Source organism: Struthio camelus, chromosome Z (genome assembly GCF_040807025.1).
Source record: "Struthio camelus isolate bStrCam1 chromosome Z, bStrCam1.hap1, whole genome shotgun sequence".
NCBI classification, from domain to species: domain Eukaryota; kingdom Metazoa; phylum Chordata; class Aves; order Struthioniformes; family Struthionidae; genus Struthio; species Struthio camelus.
Genome location: NC_090982.1, coordinates 36,769,567 through 36,788,088, shown reverse-complemented (window position 1 = coordinate 36,788,088; position 18,522 = coordinate 36,769,567). Strand labels below are relative to the sequence as shown.

At 43.3% G+C, this 18,522-nt stretch overlaps 1 protein-coding gene across 2 annotated transcripts in view; it reads left to right on the top strand.

Moving 5' to 3' along the window:
* The first annotated feature begins 1,061 nt into the window (after nt 1-1,061).
* LOC104150279 (tyrosine-protein kinase transmembrane receptor ROR2) overlaps nt 1,062-18,522 on the top strand; it is a 151,910-nt gene continuing 134,449 nt past the window's right edge. The window contains exon 1 of one of the 2 annotated variants that reach the window (XM_068928297.1): nt 1,062-1,273. In XM_068928297.1, coding sequence (XP_068784398.1) covers nt 1,174-1,273 — 100 coding nt within the window. In that variant the 5' untranslated portion in view covers nt 1,062-1,173. Of the gene's footprint in view, nt 1,274-1,583; nt 1,689-18,522 lie in introns of those variants that run through there. The other variant, XM_068928301.1, reaches the window with a different exon arrangement.

The following is an 18,522-nucleotide window of genomic DNA, read 5'->3' as shown; positions in this document are numbered from 1 at the left end:
ATCCTTAGAAATAAAACCTAAGCAGTTAGGAACATTGTGTTTATATAGAAAGCCTCTGACTGCATTTTGCAGTATAAATACATTTACATTTAAATACAAAAAATATTCAGGTGTCACTAATATGGCAGAGAGATGTTTTTGGAGAGTTTGGAGAGTCTGTTAGCGGTAGCTAACAGATGGCTGCTCGTGGTTCTGCATTATCCTAGTGGACTGATTTCTTCAAACTGCAAAAATGTGAACTGAAAAGGATTTCGGAAAGCCTATTTACGCTGTGCTCAGAATGTCCTTCTCTCACATGAGAAATTTAGGGTAACAGAACCATTTCCTACCCCGTAAGGATAGAAAGGAAAATTTATTTTTGATATTTGATTGTAATTAAAAAAAAAAAAGGCAGCAGCAGGGGGCTCAGGAGAGGATGCCAGCGGGGCCGTACTTGCCTCTTGGAGTAGGTGCTGCAGTGCTAAGGCGTCGGGGCGTTTCGGGGGCAAGAGAAAGGGGTTTCGATCGCTGGCTGCGGTGCGGGTGCAAGAGGCGTCAGTTTTGCGGCGAAGAGGAAGGAGGCGAGGCAGCAAGAGGAGGGGTCGGCCGGTTTTTTGGTTTCCCCCCGCCCCCCCCCCCGGGAGTTTTTTTTGGGATCGTTTTCTGAGGAAGCTGGAAGGCTCCCGCAGCTTTCGGAGGCAAGGCTCGCTCCTTCGCGGGGGGACCACCGCGGCTCCGACCTGCAGCCCCTCTGCCCTCCGTGCGGGGCAGAGGAGGGCGGGGGGGGCTGCCCCGGCCCGGCCCCCCGGCAGAGGGTGCCGGAGCGCAGGGGCCGTCCGCGCCTCTCCCCTCCCCTGTGTCGGATTTGTCCCCAGTGACGTTGGGATGCTGGGGGAGGAGGAGGAGGAGGGGAAAGGAGGGCCGCTCCCTCCGCCCCCAGTCGGGACAGTCCGCTAGCGGGAGCGCAGGGCCGGCGGTGCCAGGGCCGGCTGCACACGCCGCACCTCCCCGCCCGGCGGGGCCGGGGCCACCGCCAGCCGCCGCCGCCGCCGCCGCCCGGGCGAAGTTTGCCGAAGCGCCGAGCCGCCGCCGCCGGGCCGGCACCCCGCTGGCCGCCCGCGCACCCTCCGCCAGACAGGCACCGACCGCCCCGCGGCGGCGGCGCTCCCTGCCGCGCAGCCCCCGCCCGGCAGCATGGTCTCCGCGGCGGCGGGGCCGGCGGGGCGGCGGGGGGCGGCGGGCCGCCTCCTGGCCCTGCTGGCGGCCGCCTCGCTCCTGCGCTGCCGCGCCGCAGGTAAGGAGCGCCGCCGCCACCGGGCTGCGCGGGGCGGGACGCGGCATCTGCGGCCGGAGGATGCTGCTGCTGCTGCTGCTTTTCGGAAAGGGGTGTGCGGGGAGAGAGGAGGCGGGGAAAGCTGCGCTTGTTTCCAGAGTCGTGCCTATCCCTTCGGGGCTGGCGGAGCCTCCGGCATCCCCACTTGCTAGTTGATGTCTTTTTTTTTTTTTTTTCCCCCTTTCCCCCCCCCTTTTTTTTTTTTGTTCTCCTTTGCAAAATCGAAACCTGATGTTGCATTTTACGAGGGGGGCGGGGGTTGGCAGGGGCGAGGGCAGCGGTGGCTGCGCTGAGGAGGGCTCGCTAAAACTCCTGCCCCAAGTGCATCGCCGGCTCTGCTGTGCCTCTCCTCGGCCGCCTCTGCCCGCCGAGGCTGGTTGGTGGCGATCGGCGTGGGGGTGGGAGCGGGGGGGGGGGGTGGAAAGGGAAAGGAGGAGAAAACAAAGGAAAGTTCGGGGTTTTGTTGTTGCCCAGGGTGGATAGTACTGAGTGTGGAGCCTCCCTCCTTCCCTCCGCCCGCCCTCCAGCCCTCCCCTCGGAGTGCTTATAATAACGTGTTATTATTTGGGCTGTTGAGTGTTGCCAGAATCCCAGCGGGAACGAGGAGGGGGGGGAGGATTAAAGTTGAGTGGGCGAGGGGGCAGCCACGGTGCTTGCTTGATGGAGGCTCAGCCCCGAGTCTCTTGCTTGTGTGCTTTTGTGCTTCGGAGGGTCCCACGTCCCGCGGGTACCTGGCCGACCCCCAGGGGCAGAGGAGGGCAGCCTTCGCGCTGGGGAAACGCCAGGGCTCGGCTCAGGGAGGTCCGCGATGGCTTTTAGGGCTAAATAAACTGCCCTTATTAACATCTGACCTTGCGCCGTGGCAGCGGCGGCTGAACAGTGCTCAGTCTTGCTCGGCATCCCCGGGTCCCGCGCCGTGATTTAGAGGGACCTCGGGGAGCGGGCGCGGTTGGAGAGCCGCGATGCTGTAAGAGTTACAGTTCCTGCGAAAAAAGCCGCATAAACTTTTTTTTTCCTTTTCCCCTCCTTCTCTCTCCACGCACGTTTAAGCTATGTGGTGTTTTCAGGGCAGAAAGGGAGAGGTTTCACTTTTTCATTTTTCCTGGGATGTGAAATGCGCTGGGGAGGTAGGAGCTGCCGGGTTCAGCTCTTTGATCTGTCGTGAAATCATTCTCTGGAAAATTGCCCTCTCCTCCTTTGCAGCAGATAAAACTTTGCTCACAGGCTCCTTCCCGGGGCGCTTTGCCCAGGGCCTGAAGGAGGAATGACAGGAGGCACCACTTCCAGCCAGGTTTGTGACCCTTCCCCTGCCCCTCCTCTGCCGGGCAGTGCCAGAGCCCGGCGGGCGAGCGGGCAGTTCTCCCTCGTCTTTCCTGCCTTTAACTTAATTGTGCCGAAGTGCAGGAGGAGACCGATGATGTCTTTAAGGAAAAACAGTGATGCTGCAGATTAGAGGGGACTTGTTAATCAATTGCACGTTTGAAAGGGCTTTTCTTCCCTTTGTTGCTCTCGCTAATCCATTTACCTCTCCCCGGGAGGTGACAGATGCCTATATTTCCTGTTATTCAGCTCCGGGGTCCTGGGTCTTGCCATTTGTTGCACTACAGTGAAGAGAGAGAGTCAGCAGAAACCTCAGAGGGGTTGGGGTTTTTTTTTTGTTTGTTGTTGTTGTTTTGGTTTGTTTTTTTTTTCTTTCCGGGGGGAGGGCAGGCCGAGAGCGTGTTACACCTCGCGGATTTGGGGGCAGTTCCCGTGGCGTTTATTTTCCTAGGGCCTTTATGGCTCCCTTTGAAGGGGGCCCCGCTAACAAATTGCACGGCGTGCCCTGCCGCGGGGTCCCGGCCGCGGGGGCTCCTCGGCCGGGGCGGGAGGGGGACGGGACGGGGACGGCGGGCAAAGCCCGCGGCTCCTCCCGCGGCCGCCGCCAACCTGACGGGCTGTAAAGTGAGATCCCGTCCCCGCTTTTCTTCCCTTTTCCCCGAGCAGCTGGATGTGTTGTCAGGACTCAGCGGGACGGTGTGCGGGATTGCCAAGGGGTTTCTGCTCTTGCAAGGTTTTCCTCAGATCGGGAACCGAGCCTCCTTCACCCCTTTTTTCCCCCGGGGATCGTTTCCCACCCAGAGCAGTTCGCTAGCAACGGTGAGACCCGTCCGCCCCGCAGGCGCTTGGCCCCCCCCGGCCGCCCATGCATACACAGAAGTTTAGGCGTCTGCCATTTCCAGCTCCTTTCTGCCCTCCCAAGTGCCTGCCCCCCCGGGGAGGAAGAGGAGGAGGGGGGGGCTCCCCGCAGGGGATCCGGGGCGGGGGGGGGGGCGGCGAGGGGTAGCGCCCAGCGTTTGCCGCTGAGGCGGCGGTGCCTGGTGGCCGGGCAAAGGCGGGAGGCGCCGCCGCTGGCAGCGCCGCGTCCTGCGGGGCGGCGGGGACCCGCGCAGCGCCGAGGCCGTGCGAGCAGGCCCGCACCTCTGCCCTCCTCCTGCTCCCCTTGCCTTGCCGATGCCCTTTCCTGTTTCCTCCGGCTGTAGCTATCTGCGGGAGAGATGCCAAATGTGCTTCAAGTGCCTGAACCTTCCTGAAAGAAGTATAACATCGCACACTGCCCTTAAAAGAGGACTTGGGATTATTATTTCCCCCCCCCCCCCCACGGTGCTCTCCTGCGGGTGGGTTTGTGCTGATCGTCTCAAGCACCTGTGAAAAGTGTCGATTCGCGGTACTTTTCCCTACGCATGAACTTTAAAGACTTTTTCTCTCTTCATATAACGTGGAGCAGAGTGATTGGAGCTCATAATCACAGTAATAAATACTTGTATCGTTCTATTGTTAAGCAGTAGTCTTCTCTTAAATTAGATTTGCTTAATGCTAAACAGAGTATTTGCTCATCTACGTTTTATTTCAGCGTTTATTTTTGAAAAGGTCATTTGCGTCTTTTCAGCGACCACTTTAAAATACAATTTTTCGGGAGGTTCTAATGCAACAAAAATTAGGATGGTGGTTTGTAGAAACTAGTGGTGCGCAATTTACCACGTTTACAGACTACACATTTAGATTTACCTAACTCGCTTCACCCCCCTTACCGTTAAATAGGGAGCGACGTTTTAGTCAACCTAAAGTTAATACTCACATGACTTGCAAAGCACGCAGAACATTTTTTTCTAAGATTTCTGTCAACAGTCTGTGGGAGTGAAAACCTAATGGTAACCCTGTGTTATGATTTTGCAAACCCTGTGGTGTGTTAACATCTAAGTGTTAAGAAGAAAAAAATAATTTCTTAGAGTACAGTGTAAGTGGAGAATTGAGTGAAGTACAGAATGCTCCTGAATCACCTTAAACACCTTACAACAAAAAGTAGTAAGACGCTTGAATCTTTAAAGTTGCATTGCATTTAGCTATAGCCCTCTGCTGACTTTCGTAAATGTGATTCAGCTCTGGAAATTGTATTCAGGTCACCTGGTAAAAGCCCATACAGCTTTGAATATGAGAAATCTTAATACAGCTTTTAATAAATGCCATTGACTACACGGCCTTTTTTTTTTAAGGTCAAACTTGAATCAAGCCTTTTCTTGCAATAATTAAATTGTCAAGTAGCTAAATGGTGAAGTTTATCCTTGGGTCAAGAGTTGCCACTGAATGTCTTTTTTTCCCTCCTTGAGTGTCTTGATTATGTTAAGTATTTGTAATGGAATTGCTGTTTTCTCTGTAATCCCTTTTCTGCTATAAATAGTATAGAAATGCAGGATGCAGGGAGAAAAGGACCAGTTGACAGACCTGGCAGGTTAATCCTATTCAGTGAGCTTCCAGTTGTTTGCGAGAAAGCTGATCTTTTTCTAAACTCACTGCACTTTGTCTAAGGTGTTAATAGCTTTCAGAGCTGTTGTTTGCATGGAAATATATTTGACCGTTATCAGAAAACTGATAGTCTTAGCCCCACTAGCCTATGAGAATGGAATTGAAAAGGAAAGAATGATATTAAATACTGACTTTTTTTGGTAACTGTGTGAATCTTCTATATATAAAGACGTGTAGCATCCTCTTCACAGTTTATCTTCAAAGCCTTCATTCAAATTTTGTGTGCAGTAAAAAGTGCTAGCTAAAAGCAGTCAGCATATGAAGCTTTTAATCATTCTGTTGGCTAAGAGAGGATGTAATTTTCAGAGCCTCTTTTTATTATTTTGCACATTGCAGGCAAAGTAAAAACATTAAGTCAAGAAAGTTCCTTTGGTTTTTATACATAAATATTCCTGTGGAAGTTCTGTGTTGTCTTGTGCTGTTACTCAGAGGGGAGAGATGCTACTTAACAGTATTTCACCTAATTTATAGTATCTGTCACTATGTCTTCTGTGCAAAGGATGGTTTGCCATTTAAGTCATTCATTGTGAGGCTGTAGCTTTGTAAAGGAAGTTGTCATTAGGCTCAGCATGTCTGGAAAGTATGCAGGTTCTCAAGTCTTCTAATCCAGTGATTACAAAGTAGTTAAAGCTACAAAGAAAAGGAATGGCAGGATTTTGGTGCACTGAAAGAAGATGCATTGTTTGTTAATCCTGTTTTTTTTTTTAATTGTTATTATTGTTACTTATACGGCAAGCTTCTGCGGCATCACCAGGAACCTTTTGGGACAAAAAACAATTTAACTTAAATGATTGTCTTTCCTCTTGATTTTGTCTGAACGTGCAAATAGTTGGAAATGAAGTATCCTGTACCATCTTTTACATTTGCTTTTTCTCAAGCTTTTGCCATGCACCAATATTCATTTGCAAACATCTTGCAAGATAGTTTTTCTGATGTTCTCTGCAGACCTCATGCACAAGCAACCTTTTTTCTCTGCATCTGTTTGTCCTCCTCAAATAGTTTGGGGAAAGATTTCCACTTTCATTTCCTAGCGATGTTGATTGTTGTTCTTTTTTGAAACCACAAATAGCTGCAGGTTTGAAGTTGGCTCGTATAGATCTACACGAGCTGTGACATACACACAGCACGTCAATAGCGTGCACAGCTTCCTGAAACAAAGGAGCTCTACCGCTAGCTGCAGATTGAATTGGTCTTCGCATACACCAAGGCTTTCTGCTTTTGCTGTATAAACCGTCACAATGCATACCTGTGTGCGACGGTGAAAAACTGTGGTCTGTAACAGTTGATCAAAGATGAAGGATGCCACGCTATTCGTGATTCAGTAAAAGGTATGTGAAGCATGAGTGTGGCGTTATGTGCCTCTTCCCTCTGAGCGCCGAACAGAGCAGGGCTGACATCTCCTGGCATTGTGATTGTTAGGGTGCAGTTTCATGGGCACCTGAACCTCTGTGCTGCCATGGAAAGAACGACTTCCACCCTCTTCCTTTCCCTGGCCAGGCAAGCGTGTTCTCACCCCCTTTCTTTGTGCCATCCTTAATGCTTCCGCCACTGTTCAGGCAGTTAAATCAGCAAGCTGAATCCACTGAAAACTAACAGTAAGGAAAAAGGATTGCGTGGGAGTGGAAGACTACATTGGGAGAGGTAAAAGCAGAATTAGCAGGATGGAAACAGATAGCACCTTTTCTGTCTCACTATGTTGATTTTGCTGTAGCATCGTGAGATTATTTTCTGATGGTACTGCTTGCAGGAACAGCAAAGCAAAGCAAGCCAATGGGCTACTGTTCAGACCTCAGTTTGCCCGGAGTGTGGTTTTAAGCATGTGAGTAATACAGTCAGGAATTTGTATCTGGTCCCCATAAGTATTTTGTCGCTGAAGTCTCCCACCAATTTCAAACAGGAGCGATGCACATAAATACCTTTTAGATTTGCTACTTCCCCTTCAGGTACTGCAACTATTTAAATAGCAACAACAAAAAAACATTCAGCATTCTCTCTTGTAAGAAAAATCCCTGTGTGTATACTGGCATATCTATGCCACCTCCTCTGAACTTAATTTCTGTCTAATTGCTCTGTTTGAACACTTCCTTTAATATCTGTAGGATAAACATTTTATTCCGTAACTCCAGGTTATTGCTTCTTGTCCTCATCAGCACTGCTCCAGGCCGTTCATTTAAGAGTTCCTCTGGTAAGTATTACTTCAAGATGAAGTGGCTTCTATAACAGATTCTTCTAGCTTTTGCTAGTATAATGCTTTAAGGTTACCTTTCAGCAGTATTGTGAACATAACTAGAGGGACTTGACTTGTATGAAGAGAAGATAAATTCCATTAGAGTTCTGCAAAAAATTGTGAAGGCTTACTTTTTGGCATGACATACACAGCTGCCCATTTGAATCATAAATTAAACTATCAAAGGAATAATTCCTTATCAGAGAAATAATACAGTCAAATATTCAGTTGTAGGGTAGATAGAGGACAAATAACTTACAGAGAAAGACAGGAAGAATTTTATCAATGTTTCTTAAGAAAAACAAAGTACAAAGCCTATGGTTGTAAAGAATATTAAGACTTTGGTTTTCACGTGTCAGACATAGAAACACTCTGTTCTTCTAAATCATATGAACGGTCCACCAAACCAAATTCACTGTATGTAAGTCTGAAAGAGGAATCATGGAGCTATACCCTAATGCAAACTGTAGTGAGACTGGTGGACTCTTGCGTGGTGGAAGAGCTTTCTTTCTCTGCTGTCTGCCACAGAATAGGCAGATCTCATACTTCTAGTTTGGGTGCACAGTGGACATCAAGGATTTTTCTGAAGACCAAGGTTCAGGGGCAGTGATGACCTGCACAGAAGAATTTTAGGAGCAGCTTAACTCAGAACACAGCTCAGGCATTTCAGCTATCTTTGACAGGAAGATCTTAGTGTTACTGCTTTGTGTATATATATATTTTTTTATTTGTAAGGCATTAATCTTTCACTTTTAAGGCCCTTAACAAGCTGTAGATGTTGTAATTTTTTGTTACTTGTGGACGGACATCTTCCATATCCACCTGCACTGGTAAAAGAGGTTATCTCCTTCCCCATCCCCAGCTCTTCATCATTTCCCCCCTGCCACCTTCCAGGTCTGCTGTCAGATCAGAGGGTGGATATTCAGCCATCTGTTTCAGGCCAAATTAGCATAAGTCCTGCGGTTCAGTCTGTCTAAGCTAACCTGTTTGATTTTGAGTTAGATGGATCAGAGATCTCTCACGAGCAGCTTTGCTGATAGGCCAGAGGAGGCTGTAACCTCCGCAGTCCTGGTTGCTAAGCTGGGATTTAGCAGAGAGGTCACCTATTTCACTAGCCCACCTAGTGGGTTTTGATGAATGGATGGGAAAAGGATGGTAATACTAGCATCTTCCAAAAGCAGAATTAATGAATCTCCACTTAGCTCACAGTGTCCGTCTCTGCTACGCACTTTCCTTCCTATTTGCCTTCATGCTTCATAGGATCTTCCCATAAATATCAGAAAAACTACTCATTATCCTTCCTTTCTGTCATGTCTTTAGAAATCCTCATGTAATGGTTAGGTTAATTGCGTCTTGTCGTGCTGGCTGGTATCGTCCGTTTCTTTGTGTGCTCTGTCTTAGATTTGTCTCAAATGGCAGGCTGCTTTATACCCCGTGGAGGACGGAAGAACCCTGGTCAATGACTGGATTTCTAGTATGGCACAGGTATATAAGGAAATAACAAACTGTGACTAGTACAGTAAGTCCATGTAAGAGAACTACATTAAAACTGGTTGTCTCTGGGGCCACCAGTGCTGGCACAAGGCAGGGAGCTGGGATGCGCAGTGAGGTACAGGAGGGGGGCTGAATCGCAGCAGCTCCGTCTTCAGGCAGATGAAGGTGCTCTTGAACCTCTCTGATCTGTCCTTTTGAAAGGAGAGCAAACAAAGGTCTAATGCTAGAATAATAAGACATTCTGAATTTAAAAAGTCAAGAAGGACAAGTCTGGGAACATTCAACAGATTTGTCTGGATTTGCCTAAGAAATTACTCTTACAAGCGTGTCAAAAGCATTGCTGAATAGAAAAATATCAGAAAAAGAAAAAAAAATTATTAGTGGTGCTTCTTGGCAGCCTGTAACAGCTGAATTATTTTAAAATAGGTTTTGTGAATCTCTCATTTGAACTAATCTAATAAAAACTGTTTGAAAGCTTAGAGGTCCTGAAGATATATGAAATTTTCTGCATATTTGATGGTAGTAAAGTTTCAGAAGGAAGTTACACAGTTTAAAGCAAGCGCTGAGGTTTCGTAGTGTGTAAAATGAGGGAGTCTATGTAGTGGGAAATAAATTAACAAATGGTTTTGTTGTGGTTGACACAAAGTAAAAAGTCCAAAGAAATGTCTAGTTTAGAAAGGTGACATAGCAGAGTTATATTGACTGCAGAAAAAAAGAAAAACACAACAACAATATTAAACCTAGTAATACAGCATTGATGTTTCTCTATATATTAATCTTTATCTGTTCTTTAAAAAAAAAAAAAGGGTGACAAGGAAAATGAAGATTGTGCCAATAGATTTTAGATATCCGATCCAAATATAATGTAGTATCCTGTTTTATTTTACATGGCAATGGTCATGGGTGTTCTGATTTTAAATGCACATTGGTTTGTACTCTTTGCTAATATGTTAGGGAGGCGTTTTCCTTTATGAACGATTACCTTGAGGTGCGTCTGCCCTGAAGTGATTGTCACGTAATGTGAAGTTACCCAGACTGGATATCAGAGAGCCAAATGGCCGAAAACTAACCCTACAAAATCTAATCTGTTCCTGGCGAGGCTGCCTGAGTTGGCTTACCTCCCAGGCGCTAGGAGTGTGAATACTGGCACAGGGAGGAGGTGGGACTGAATGGCTAGAGGGCTGGGAGAGGGAGAACAGGGTAGCCCTGGCTTAGCACAGCTTAAATTGCCATGGGATTGTACTCACAGAGATAGAAAATATGATATGCAGAAATATTTACATAATTGTATGGGCTAGAAATTTTGAAACATTTTCCAAAATATTCTCATAACTGGTGGCTATCTCGCATTCAGACTCTGCAGAGCTGAGTCTTACTCGTGTCATTCAAATAAGAAAAACCTCACCTGCCTCAAAAGCCTAATCTACAAACAAATAGTTAATTAATTGCCAGTTAGTTATTCTTGCCCCAAATACCCTTTTTTTATTTCTTTTTGTGTTCTAGCAGTGGAATCGCCAGCAGTCATTACTTAAGCTCAGTTTTAGGATTCCTATGAGTTTTGTATTGCATTGTACTTGGTAAGAACGATTACAACTGCATTAATATAATAAGAGGTTTTTAATACAGTAAGCACATGTGAAGTTGGTGTGAAATACAGTTTTGAGAAACATATCAAAGCTTTAACTATGAAAGCCCACTACAGCGCTCAGTTTGTTATTTGAATGCAACTATTTGGATATACTGAGTTCAAAATAACAAGGATTTTGTAGTATCAAGCCATAATTACTCTTTTAAGTCTTATGAGTTTCTGATGAAAAATCATACTTCTTTGGAGGGCACTTGAAACTTTTTTCATGAAGTTGAAAAGAAAAAAGGGGGAGGAGTCTCTGCCAAACCAGAGAATTACATTCATATAAGGATTTTCTTTACTGGGGAACGGGAAATAAAGATCAGTTGCTGTACCCTTGGAACCCAATAGCTGAAGGGTGACCTTAAACATTAAGAACTATATACAAATATTCTGTAGTTATATTGGTGGTTAATGATGACTCCTTTCATGATAGACCAGAATCCCTTACAAAGGGGAAAGTGATATTATATAGATAAAATTACAAGCTTGGACAGGATTTGAACCAAACCTACATAAGGAGACTATATCTGCTGTTGTTTTAATTTTAAAAATAACTGCTTCCTAGCACTGCCTGGAAGCAATTTAAGGCAACAAGTTGATTTTTTTTTTTTTAAAGTATTTCCAGCCAAACCAGGAGCAGCAGTTAATAAAAATCTTGAGAAGGTGAGTCTGTTCCTTATGCTTGGTTTTGCAGACTCAGTGGATTTGGGTGGTAATATCTCAACTTGTAGATAGTTATCCAACCTGTCTCATTAAAGCTGATCTCACATTTATTTTGTTTTGTCTGTGTCAGTGTAGAAATAAGATTCAGATCTGTTCCCTCACATGTAATAGAAAATCTGTAACAAAGTCCATTGTCTACCTATTGTGGTTTTCAAAATGCCAAGGAAAAGAAATGTTACTTGCAGATTTTGTGTCTAGAAAATGTTTGCATAATGTTCCTCTTCACAAAAATATGCATACTTTTGTCAATGTATTATTTAAAAATATATTCAACGAAGGCAATTGTTCGTCATACAGAAGATGCTTTGAATAGGATCACGCCAGCTGAAGATAAGAAGAGCATGTAGAGAGAGGAAAAACAGATTTCAGAAATTAGCCTATTTTTCAATCCAAAGCATGTAGAGCTAGAAACAGTTGTGATTCTAGAACTTGGGGATGGATGTGTTTACTCAGGCAAGTAAAAAAGCAAAGGTGTAAATTTACAGTGCATTTTCAAAATTGTGAAAAGTGGAAAAAGCTACTTAACATTTACTGAGCGCTTACTGTGTTCGCTGAGGTAGTTATTAGCATGTACAAGTTCAGTGTGAAACCACAGAGTAAGCTAGATGTAGTAACTTCTTCCTGCAGACAAGCATTTAGTGATCAGTGAAATACTTGAAACGTCATCTTTGTTTGTGTTGGTCATTGACATATGATTTAACGTTTCTAGAAATGAACTGAGAAAATCAAATTGCGATACGGTGCTGCTAGGCTCTCTAGAAATTCAGCAAGTGCTTTTGCATCCGTTTTATTTGCTAGAAAGCTCAAGATTTTTTGTAATCACAGTATCATTAGGAAGGAAGAGTTTGAAGGGACCTTGAGAGGTCAGATTATCCGTTCCTCAAGGCAGGATCACCTCTGTGGAGCATCACCTGTTCTCAACCAGTGTCAAGAACAGAGTTTCAGCGACTTCCATAGGCAAATGTTCAAGGGCTTAATTATCCTTGGTTGTAATATGAATTCATTACTTACTGTTACAGTTTATTCCTCTATGCTTTGTAGCTGTCCTTTAGGATTTTTTCAACTTTTGAAACATCTTCTGAAACTTTGAAACAAACCATTTTCAACAATTTTATATTGTTTCCTTGTAGATACTGCTCCTTAGGGAGAAAAAACCCTGTTCTCTCAGCCTTTCTGAATCCCTGCTCATGCTCACTCTTCTCCTCTAGACTCGCTCCAAAACATCCTTCTTGAAGTGTGCTAACTGATACTGGCATATTCCAGCTCAGCCTGCACAGAACTGAGTAAAGGAAAAGGATTATTTCCTATATTTAACAGATGATATTTTTATTTTCCCAAAGTGATGTCTGCCTCTTTTGTAACAGTATGGCATTGCTCAGCTTATGATCTACTCCAGACCTTTTATGCAGAACTGTTGCCAAGCCTGTTAGCCCTCATTCTGTATTGATGTAATTGTTTAAGCACAGAACCCTGTGCTTATCTTTACTGAGTTGCACTTTTTTATCCCCCCCCAACCATTTTTACTGATGTTTTCTCTCATTTGCCAAGATCAGTGTATTAGCAGCACATGACACCTCAATGTTGTCTGCAGAGTTCAATAAACAAGATATCAGTAGCACCGAAACTTGTGAAACTCCACTGTTATCAGTTAATCATTGATAGCTATTCTGAGTATAGTTTTCTAATGAGTTTGCACTTACCACTACATCATGTTTTCATATTTTGCCTATGAGAATATCATGTGGGACAGTTTCACCTCAAACTAAATACCACTACCATTTCCCTTAGGTGGCTCAGCTTCCTGCTATCATTCAGTGCAGGATAGGTGCTGTCATATTACAGACCTTGGGAGGTAAACTTCCTCTAGCAGAAACTTGTGTGACATGTCTAAGTCTCTGCTTCAGTCATTTCTGCTTAAATAACTTGCCTTTCTTTAACTTAGTATGGTATGTTGTCATAATTGTACCAGAGAAGGAAATTCATCAATTTGAAAGGCAGAGTTCAGGCATGGCTATTTCTAAAGATTCGGTTGATTTTTTTATTTTTTTTTTCCCTGAGTTCAGGCAAAGTTCATAGAAAACTTTTTTCAAACTCTTTCTCTCTTAAAATCATGCCTGCACCATTTTAATGGATTAAAATGCTATCCTTTAATCTTATACTGGTTAATGTTCTCCTGCTTTTCCTTGCTGTTTAAAAATCCTTAGTGTGTGAGTAGTTGCATGTTGCAAGACCATGCAGTTAATTAAAACTACTGTGCCTATTGGAGCATATGGTATAATCTCAAAGTTAAGTATTAGTATTCATTTGAAATAAGTTATGGACTTGGATATATCAAAATAAGGCATGAGTAGATCGATACATTTCTCACTCTATTTACAGGACTTGTCTTTGTCTGTTCCTGTAACTCCCATCATCTTGTCCCCTTCCTTCATTTTACTTCCCTGTTTCTGTACTTCCTCCCCCCCCCCCTTACAGCATATTTTATCCTAACAGTTTTGTTTTGTTTTGTTTTTGACTAATCCTTTGCCTATGACCTAGCACTTCAGATCATGGGAGCTCGCAAATATCTTGCCATCAATGGTGAAGCGCCTCAAGAGTGATCCACCGTGGCTGCTTCTGGCTGTTTGCTGTTCAGGTGACTTTTTTTTTTTTTTTTTTTTTTTTTTTTTTTTTTTACAAAGTCACCTGAACAGCAAGCAGGGTGAATACCTCCAAGCTGATGCTTTTCTGTGACTAACCGAGCCCTTAGTGCCAGTTGGCGGCTGCTTGTTAACTGATGATGCCCCAGCAACTCCACTGGTATCAAGCATTTGCACTTTTTTTGCATAGGATGCCAGGCATAAGACCAGGAAAGGTGAAACGGGGAGCACAGCAGTTACGAGGTGGGAGTAGGTGGGGGAGTGTGAGCACGGCTGAGCAGAGGATTTGGGCGGGAGAGTGAGTCAGGAGAGGGACTGAGCCAGTTTGTGAGGATGGCAGAGGCCTGTGGGGTGAGGAACTGGGATTAGGGCGGTGAGGAAGTGGGATGGAAGCATTGGGGAGGCTAACTAGCTGGTGTGCGTGGACTTGAGAGAGTTAGAAACTTCTACGACCCCTTCTGCCCACATTACCTGTGGTGCAGGTACCATAACACAGTACTAAGCTGTATTTGGAAAAATCCTTACATTTGGATTACTTCTCTGTTCAGCTGCAGCTCTAAGCAATGGCTGTGTCTTTCACCACGTGAGCTGTAGAGCAGGTCCTACTTAAGGATGAGAAGGGAGGTGAGTTTGTGTCTTATTCTTAGTTAATGGCTACTGTGATAGGTGGACATTTCAAATATATGAATGCTATGCCCAGTTTGAAATATTCAGCGTTGACAGAGACATGAAGGAAGTTGTATTCTGTTACCAGTTTTACCATCTGCAGGCTCTGCCACTTTGAAAGCTACGAGTAGTAACAATAGTGGATGGGTTTCTTTGAGAGAGACGCGTTCTTTTTTTTCTTCAAGTTAAAACTATAATTATGAAATACTGAAAATCATGACCTCCTTTATCATTCCACAGTGTCTGATATATATAACCTCTTTGTGAGGGCTGTCTGTCTTTTCTCTATACTGTTATCCTAGTGTTTTTCCTCCTTGAACTGGTGAGGCAACTCTCTCTGGTAATTCTGAGTCCATTAGGTCAGACCTAGGCTTTTCTCTGCAGAGACTGCCAAGTTTTTCTAAAACGTGTGGTGGTTTAGGGATTTGGATGAATGTCCAGAAGGGACTTGCGACCACCAAATGTCTTTAAATTAAAACCATAATTTGGAATAAATCCCTCTTGGTCCCGAGAGAAAGAAGCCAATACTTTCATTTGTACTAGTAGTTATCATTCTCCCCACCATCAGGGTTCCTCTCCTTTCTGAAAGAGCTACAGTTTGTTTTGCTGCTTTAACAAAAATGAGGTTGGTTGATTTAATGTTCTGTTTTGTGATGAAGTGTCTTACCTAGGTCATAGTTTAGCTGTTAACAAGATATTTATGAAGTGGTAAGATTGCTCTGCTCTGTGGTGAATTTAGTCTCTGGAGTGGGGCAAAATGCTGTTTAACTAGCAAATAAAATAGTTCAGCTCAAATTATATGTTAAAATCAAATGCAACAATTTTAATCTTTTAGTAACCACTTAAGTGGAATATCTGGAACTGCGCAGAACTGGTGTAATTTGACCTTGACTATAGGAAAAGCTAAAGCTGTTTTGATAAATTAGTATTGCAAGTGGCTATTCAAGGAAGGAAAATTCAGATTTAGAAACCAAGTTGAATTCATATTTTTATTCCATGTGTAAACTATAAAAATATAACAGAGGACAAAAAGGTGATTTTTGTGTTTTTTTTTTTTTTTAAGGGTTCGAGGTTTATTTGATTGACTTGCAAGGGATTTTGCACAGTATTTGATAAGTGCTTGAAGCTGGCATTTCTGATATTCTGCTGGGAGTGGGTTGTGTGACCGGCAACCACTTGTGTTATCAGCAGTATGTTTCCCTTTTGCATAGTTTTGGTTGGTGCTTAACAGGATTAAAGCCATAGTGCTTAAGTTCCAAGCGGTGGGGACCTGCATGTTCTAGGTATTCCCCAGGCACACAGTGTAAATATAGTTATTATTTATAATAAGAAATCTGATGTCAACTGTGGCTTCACCAACAGCAGTTTTGAAAATAACATTGGTTTGAATCGCAGCTGCATCTGTGAACGAGTAGTGGTTTGTCTTTATGCCGCTCGCATGCGCTAAGAAATTACAGATGTGCTCCTTTTCTTCCTATTTGTATATTAGCAGATTTTTTCAGGCTGCGATTTGAGATGTATTGAGTTTTATCCTAAATAATAGAATAGCATTTACATGGTAAGTAAGTAGTGCCCTATGTCACTGATTACTTAAACGTTACATTAAATATTGACCATGTTTAATTAGCTCAAGAGTGTCAGCCCAGCTTAGTATAAACCACTTTTTTTTTAGCTTCTCAGAGACCTCATCTTAGTTGTACTTCAGTTTTCAGGAACATCCGTTTCTGCAGAGTCCCTGTTTCTCTTTTAGTCCAGGCAGGCCTTTGTATATGATTTGTGTGTGTGTAGCGTGGTATATAGTTCCTTCAGCCCCCATTATTATTTTATATTTTGGCTTGTATAATTATAGCTCAGACTGAAAAAGGAAATTTGTTTTCCTTACGCTAAGGTGTGTTTTTGCATTAGGATGGGGTCTAGTTCACGGTACAGTTTTATTGATCTCCCAAACTACATGAGCAGACACAAACCATCTAAAGCCAAATTTTGCTTGTCTCCACAAAACTGCACTGTGAAGGAAGTACGTGAACCAGGAATTGCTCAAAAGTGAGAACCTATATAACTGTTTTGGTGGAAAAAAAAAAAAAATCTACAGACTGTTTCGCTGCCTTTCCCTAAGCAGCCGTGTGCTGAGCTGAAGTTAAAAAGGCCTGGTTCCATAAACACATTTTGCGTTTTACTTGCTTGTAAACCAGTTATCATCTATTGCTAACACTCTTTTAAATATGTTAATCATTAATAGTGCCACCACAAGCCACTGGCAAAATTGCTTTATTGAAGATGATGGCTGCATACAGATTATATGAATAATGAGAAGCCTCTAAACAATATAGGAGTCAAGAAATTAATAAAACCATGGTGCATAAGAACTATTTCATCACTGTTCTTTAATGGAATTGGTGAGGTTCATCTTTCCCGTATGTAATGGTGTTCTGAATCACATGAGAAGCAGTGCCATTTCTTAGGCAGTCTCTACCTCTTGTATAAAACAGATAGGAAAACTCAATTTTCAGTGCACAGCTGTGGCCTAATCTCACCCGCTGGTGTTCTCCAACATGTAGCTGGGGAGACCAGTGTCTCTGTTAGTTGTATTTTTTGCTTTGTTCCATGAGCTCCTTACTGGTAAAGCCTTTTTTTGATAGGAGTTGGACTAATAGGAAAATAATTCAACAGGTAAAGCACAAGGAGTGCACAAAAATGTGCTTTTTTCGCTCTAAAGATTACTATATATTTTTTTCTACAGCTTCAGTAATAGTAGACCGCTGTTCTACAAGAAAGCGAACAAAGTCAGCATTTAAATGTCTTTGTTGAAGGTGATAATGAGTTTTGAACTTTGCAAGAAACCAGATTCTTTCAGGGAACATAAAGTCATTTTTTACCTGAATAGAAGATCTATTAAAAAAGAGCCAGACCTATATCATTATAGTATGGCTTTATGAAATTGGAACTGAAAGGCGTTTTACTTGCCAGATCTGAATTTCTGTGTTACTCCTTCAACTATTAGTGTCCAACACCTAAAACAGAGCAGGGACTTGTAATTCTTAGACACAGCTGTAGCTGTTAGTGATAGCGTGTGTTGTGGAGTTAGTAACACCTCCAGAAACTCCTGTTGCAAAGAGCAGCAACTTTATAAATGCTGATTAATTTTTCAAATTGCGTGAGAAAGTGAAATGGTCTCATTTATTTTATAAATAAGGAAACTGAGGCAGAGGGCCGTTCCATGGAGCATGCTGAGATCCAGAGAGGTTTGTCTGCACTGTGATTGTATTTCAGGAGTGTTTTGCCTTGTGCTGATCCTAGTCTCAGAATGGAAAGAAATATTTTGAAGCGTGACCTTCTGAAATGCGTTTGGTAAGGTTAGAATAATACCAGTTTTGCTTCTGTTGAGGAAAATAATTAACTTTTTTGTTTTGTTTTGTTTTTCCTGAGGGAGCATCAGCCTGTTACTAAATTATTGTGTTTGAAGAGTTAAGTGGGAGCACCTCATGTTTTAAGAAGTCTGCTTTAACAACACATTTTATTGATTTTTTTGCTATCAAATCTTGACTGATTCAGTTTATCCAGTTTATAGGTGGAGACTTGAGTAACAGTGCCTGATATTAAAAAAGGAAAATGCGCCAGTTCTGTGGACTCCTGTAGATTTGTGAAAGCAATTAGGAAAAAAAAAAAAAAGTAAGAGTAGGGTGAGCAAAAGAGCTGATGAGAGACTGGCAACTTAACAGGCCCTTGTGTCTGATTTTTAAGAAATAAGTTAATCAGATATAAAAATTTCTGAGGATCATTTAAAATTTTAATATAATGGTGTAGGCAGTGGATGGTTTCCGAAGGGGCCATAAATCCTCTAATCTCCTCTGAAGAATTTTTTCAGGCAATTTTACATTACAGATGTTAATCCTGCATATTGTGTAAGGAATATGTAGACGCTATTTAAACATTGTTTTATGCCTTAGTATTGTGTTTGTGTGCATGCTTATGAATATGTGACCCCAGG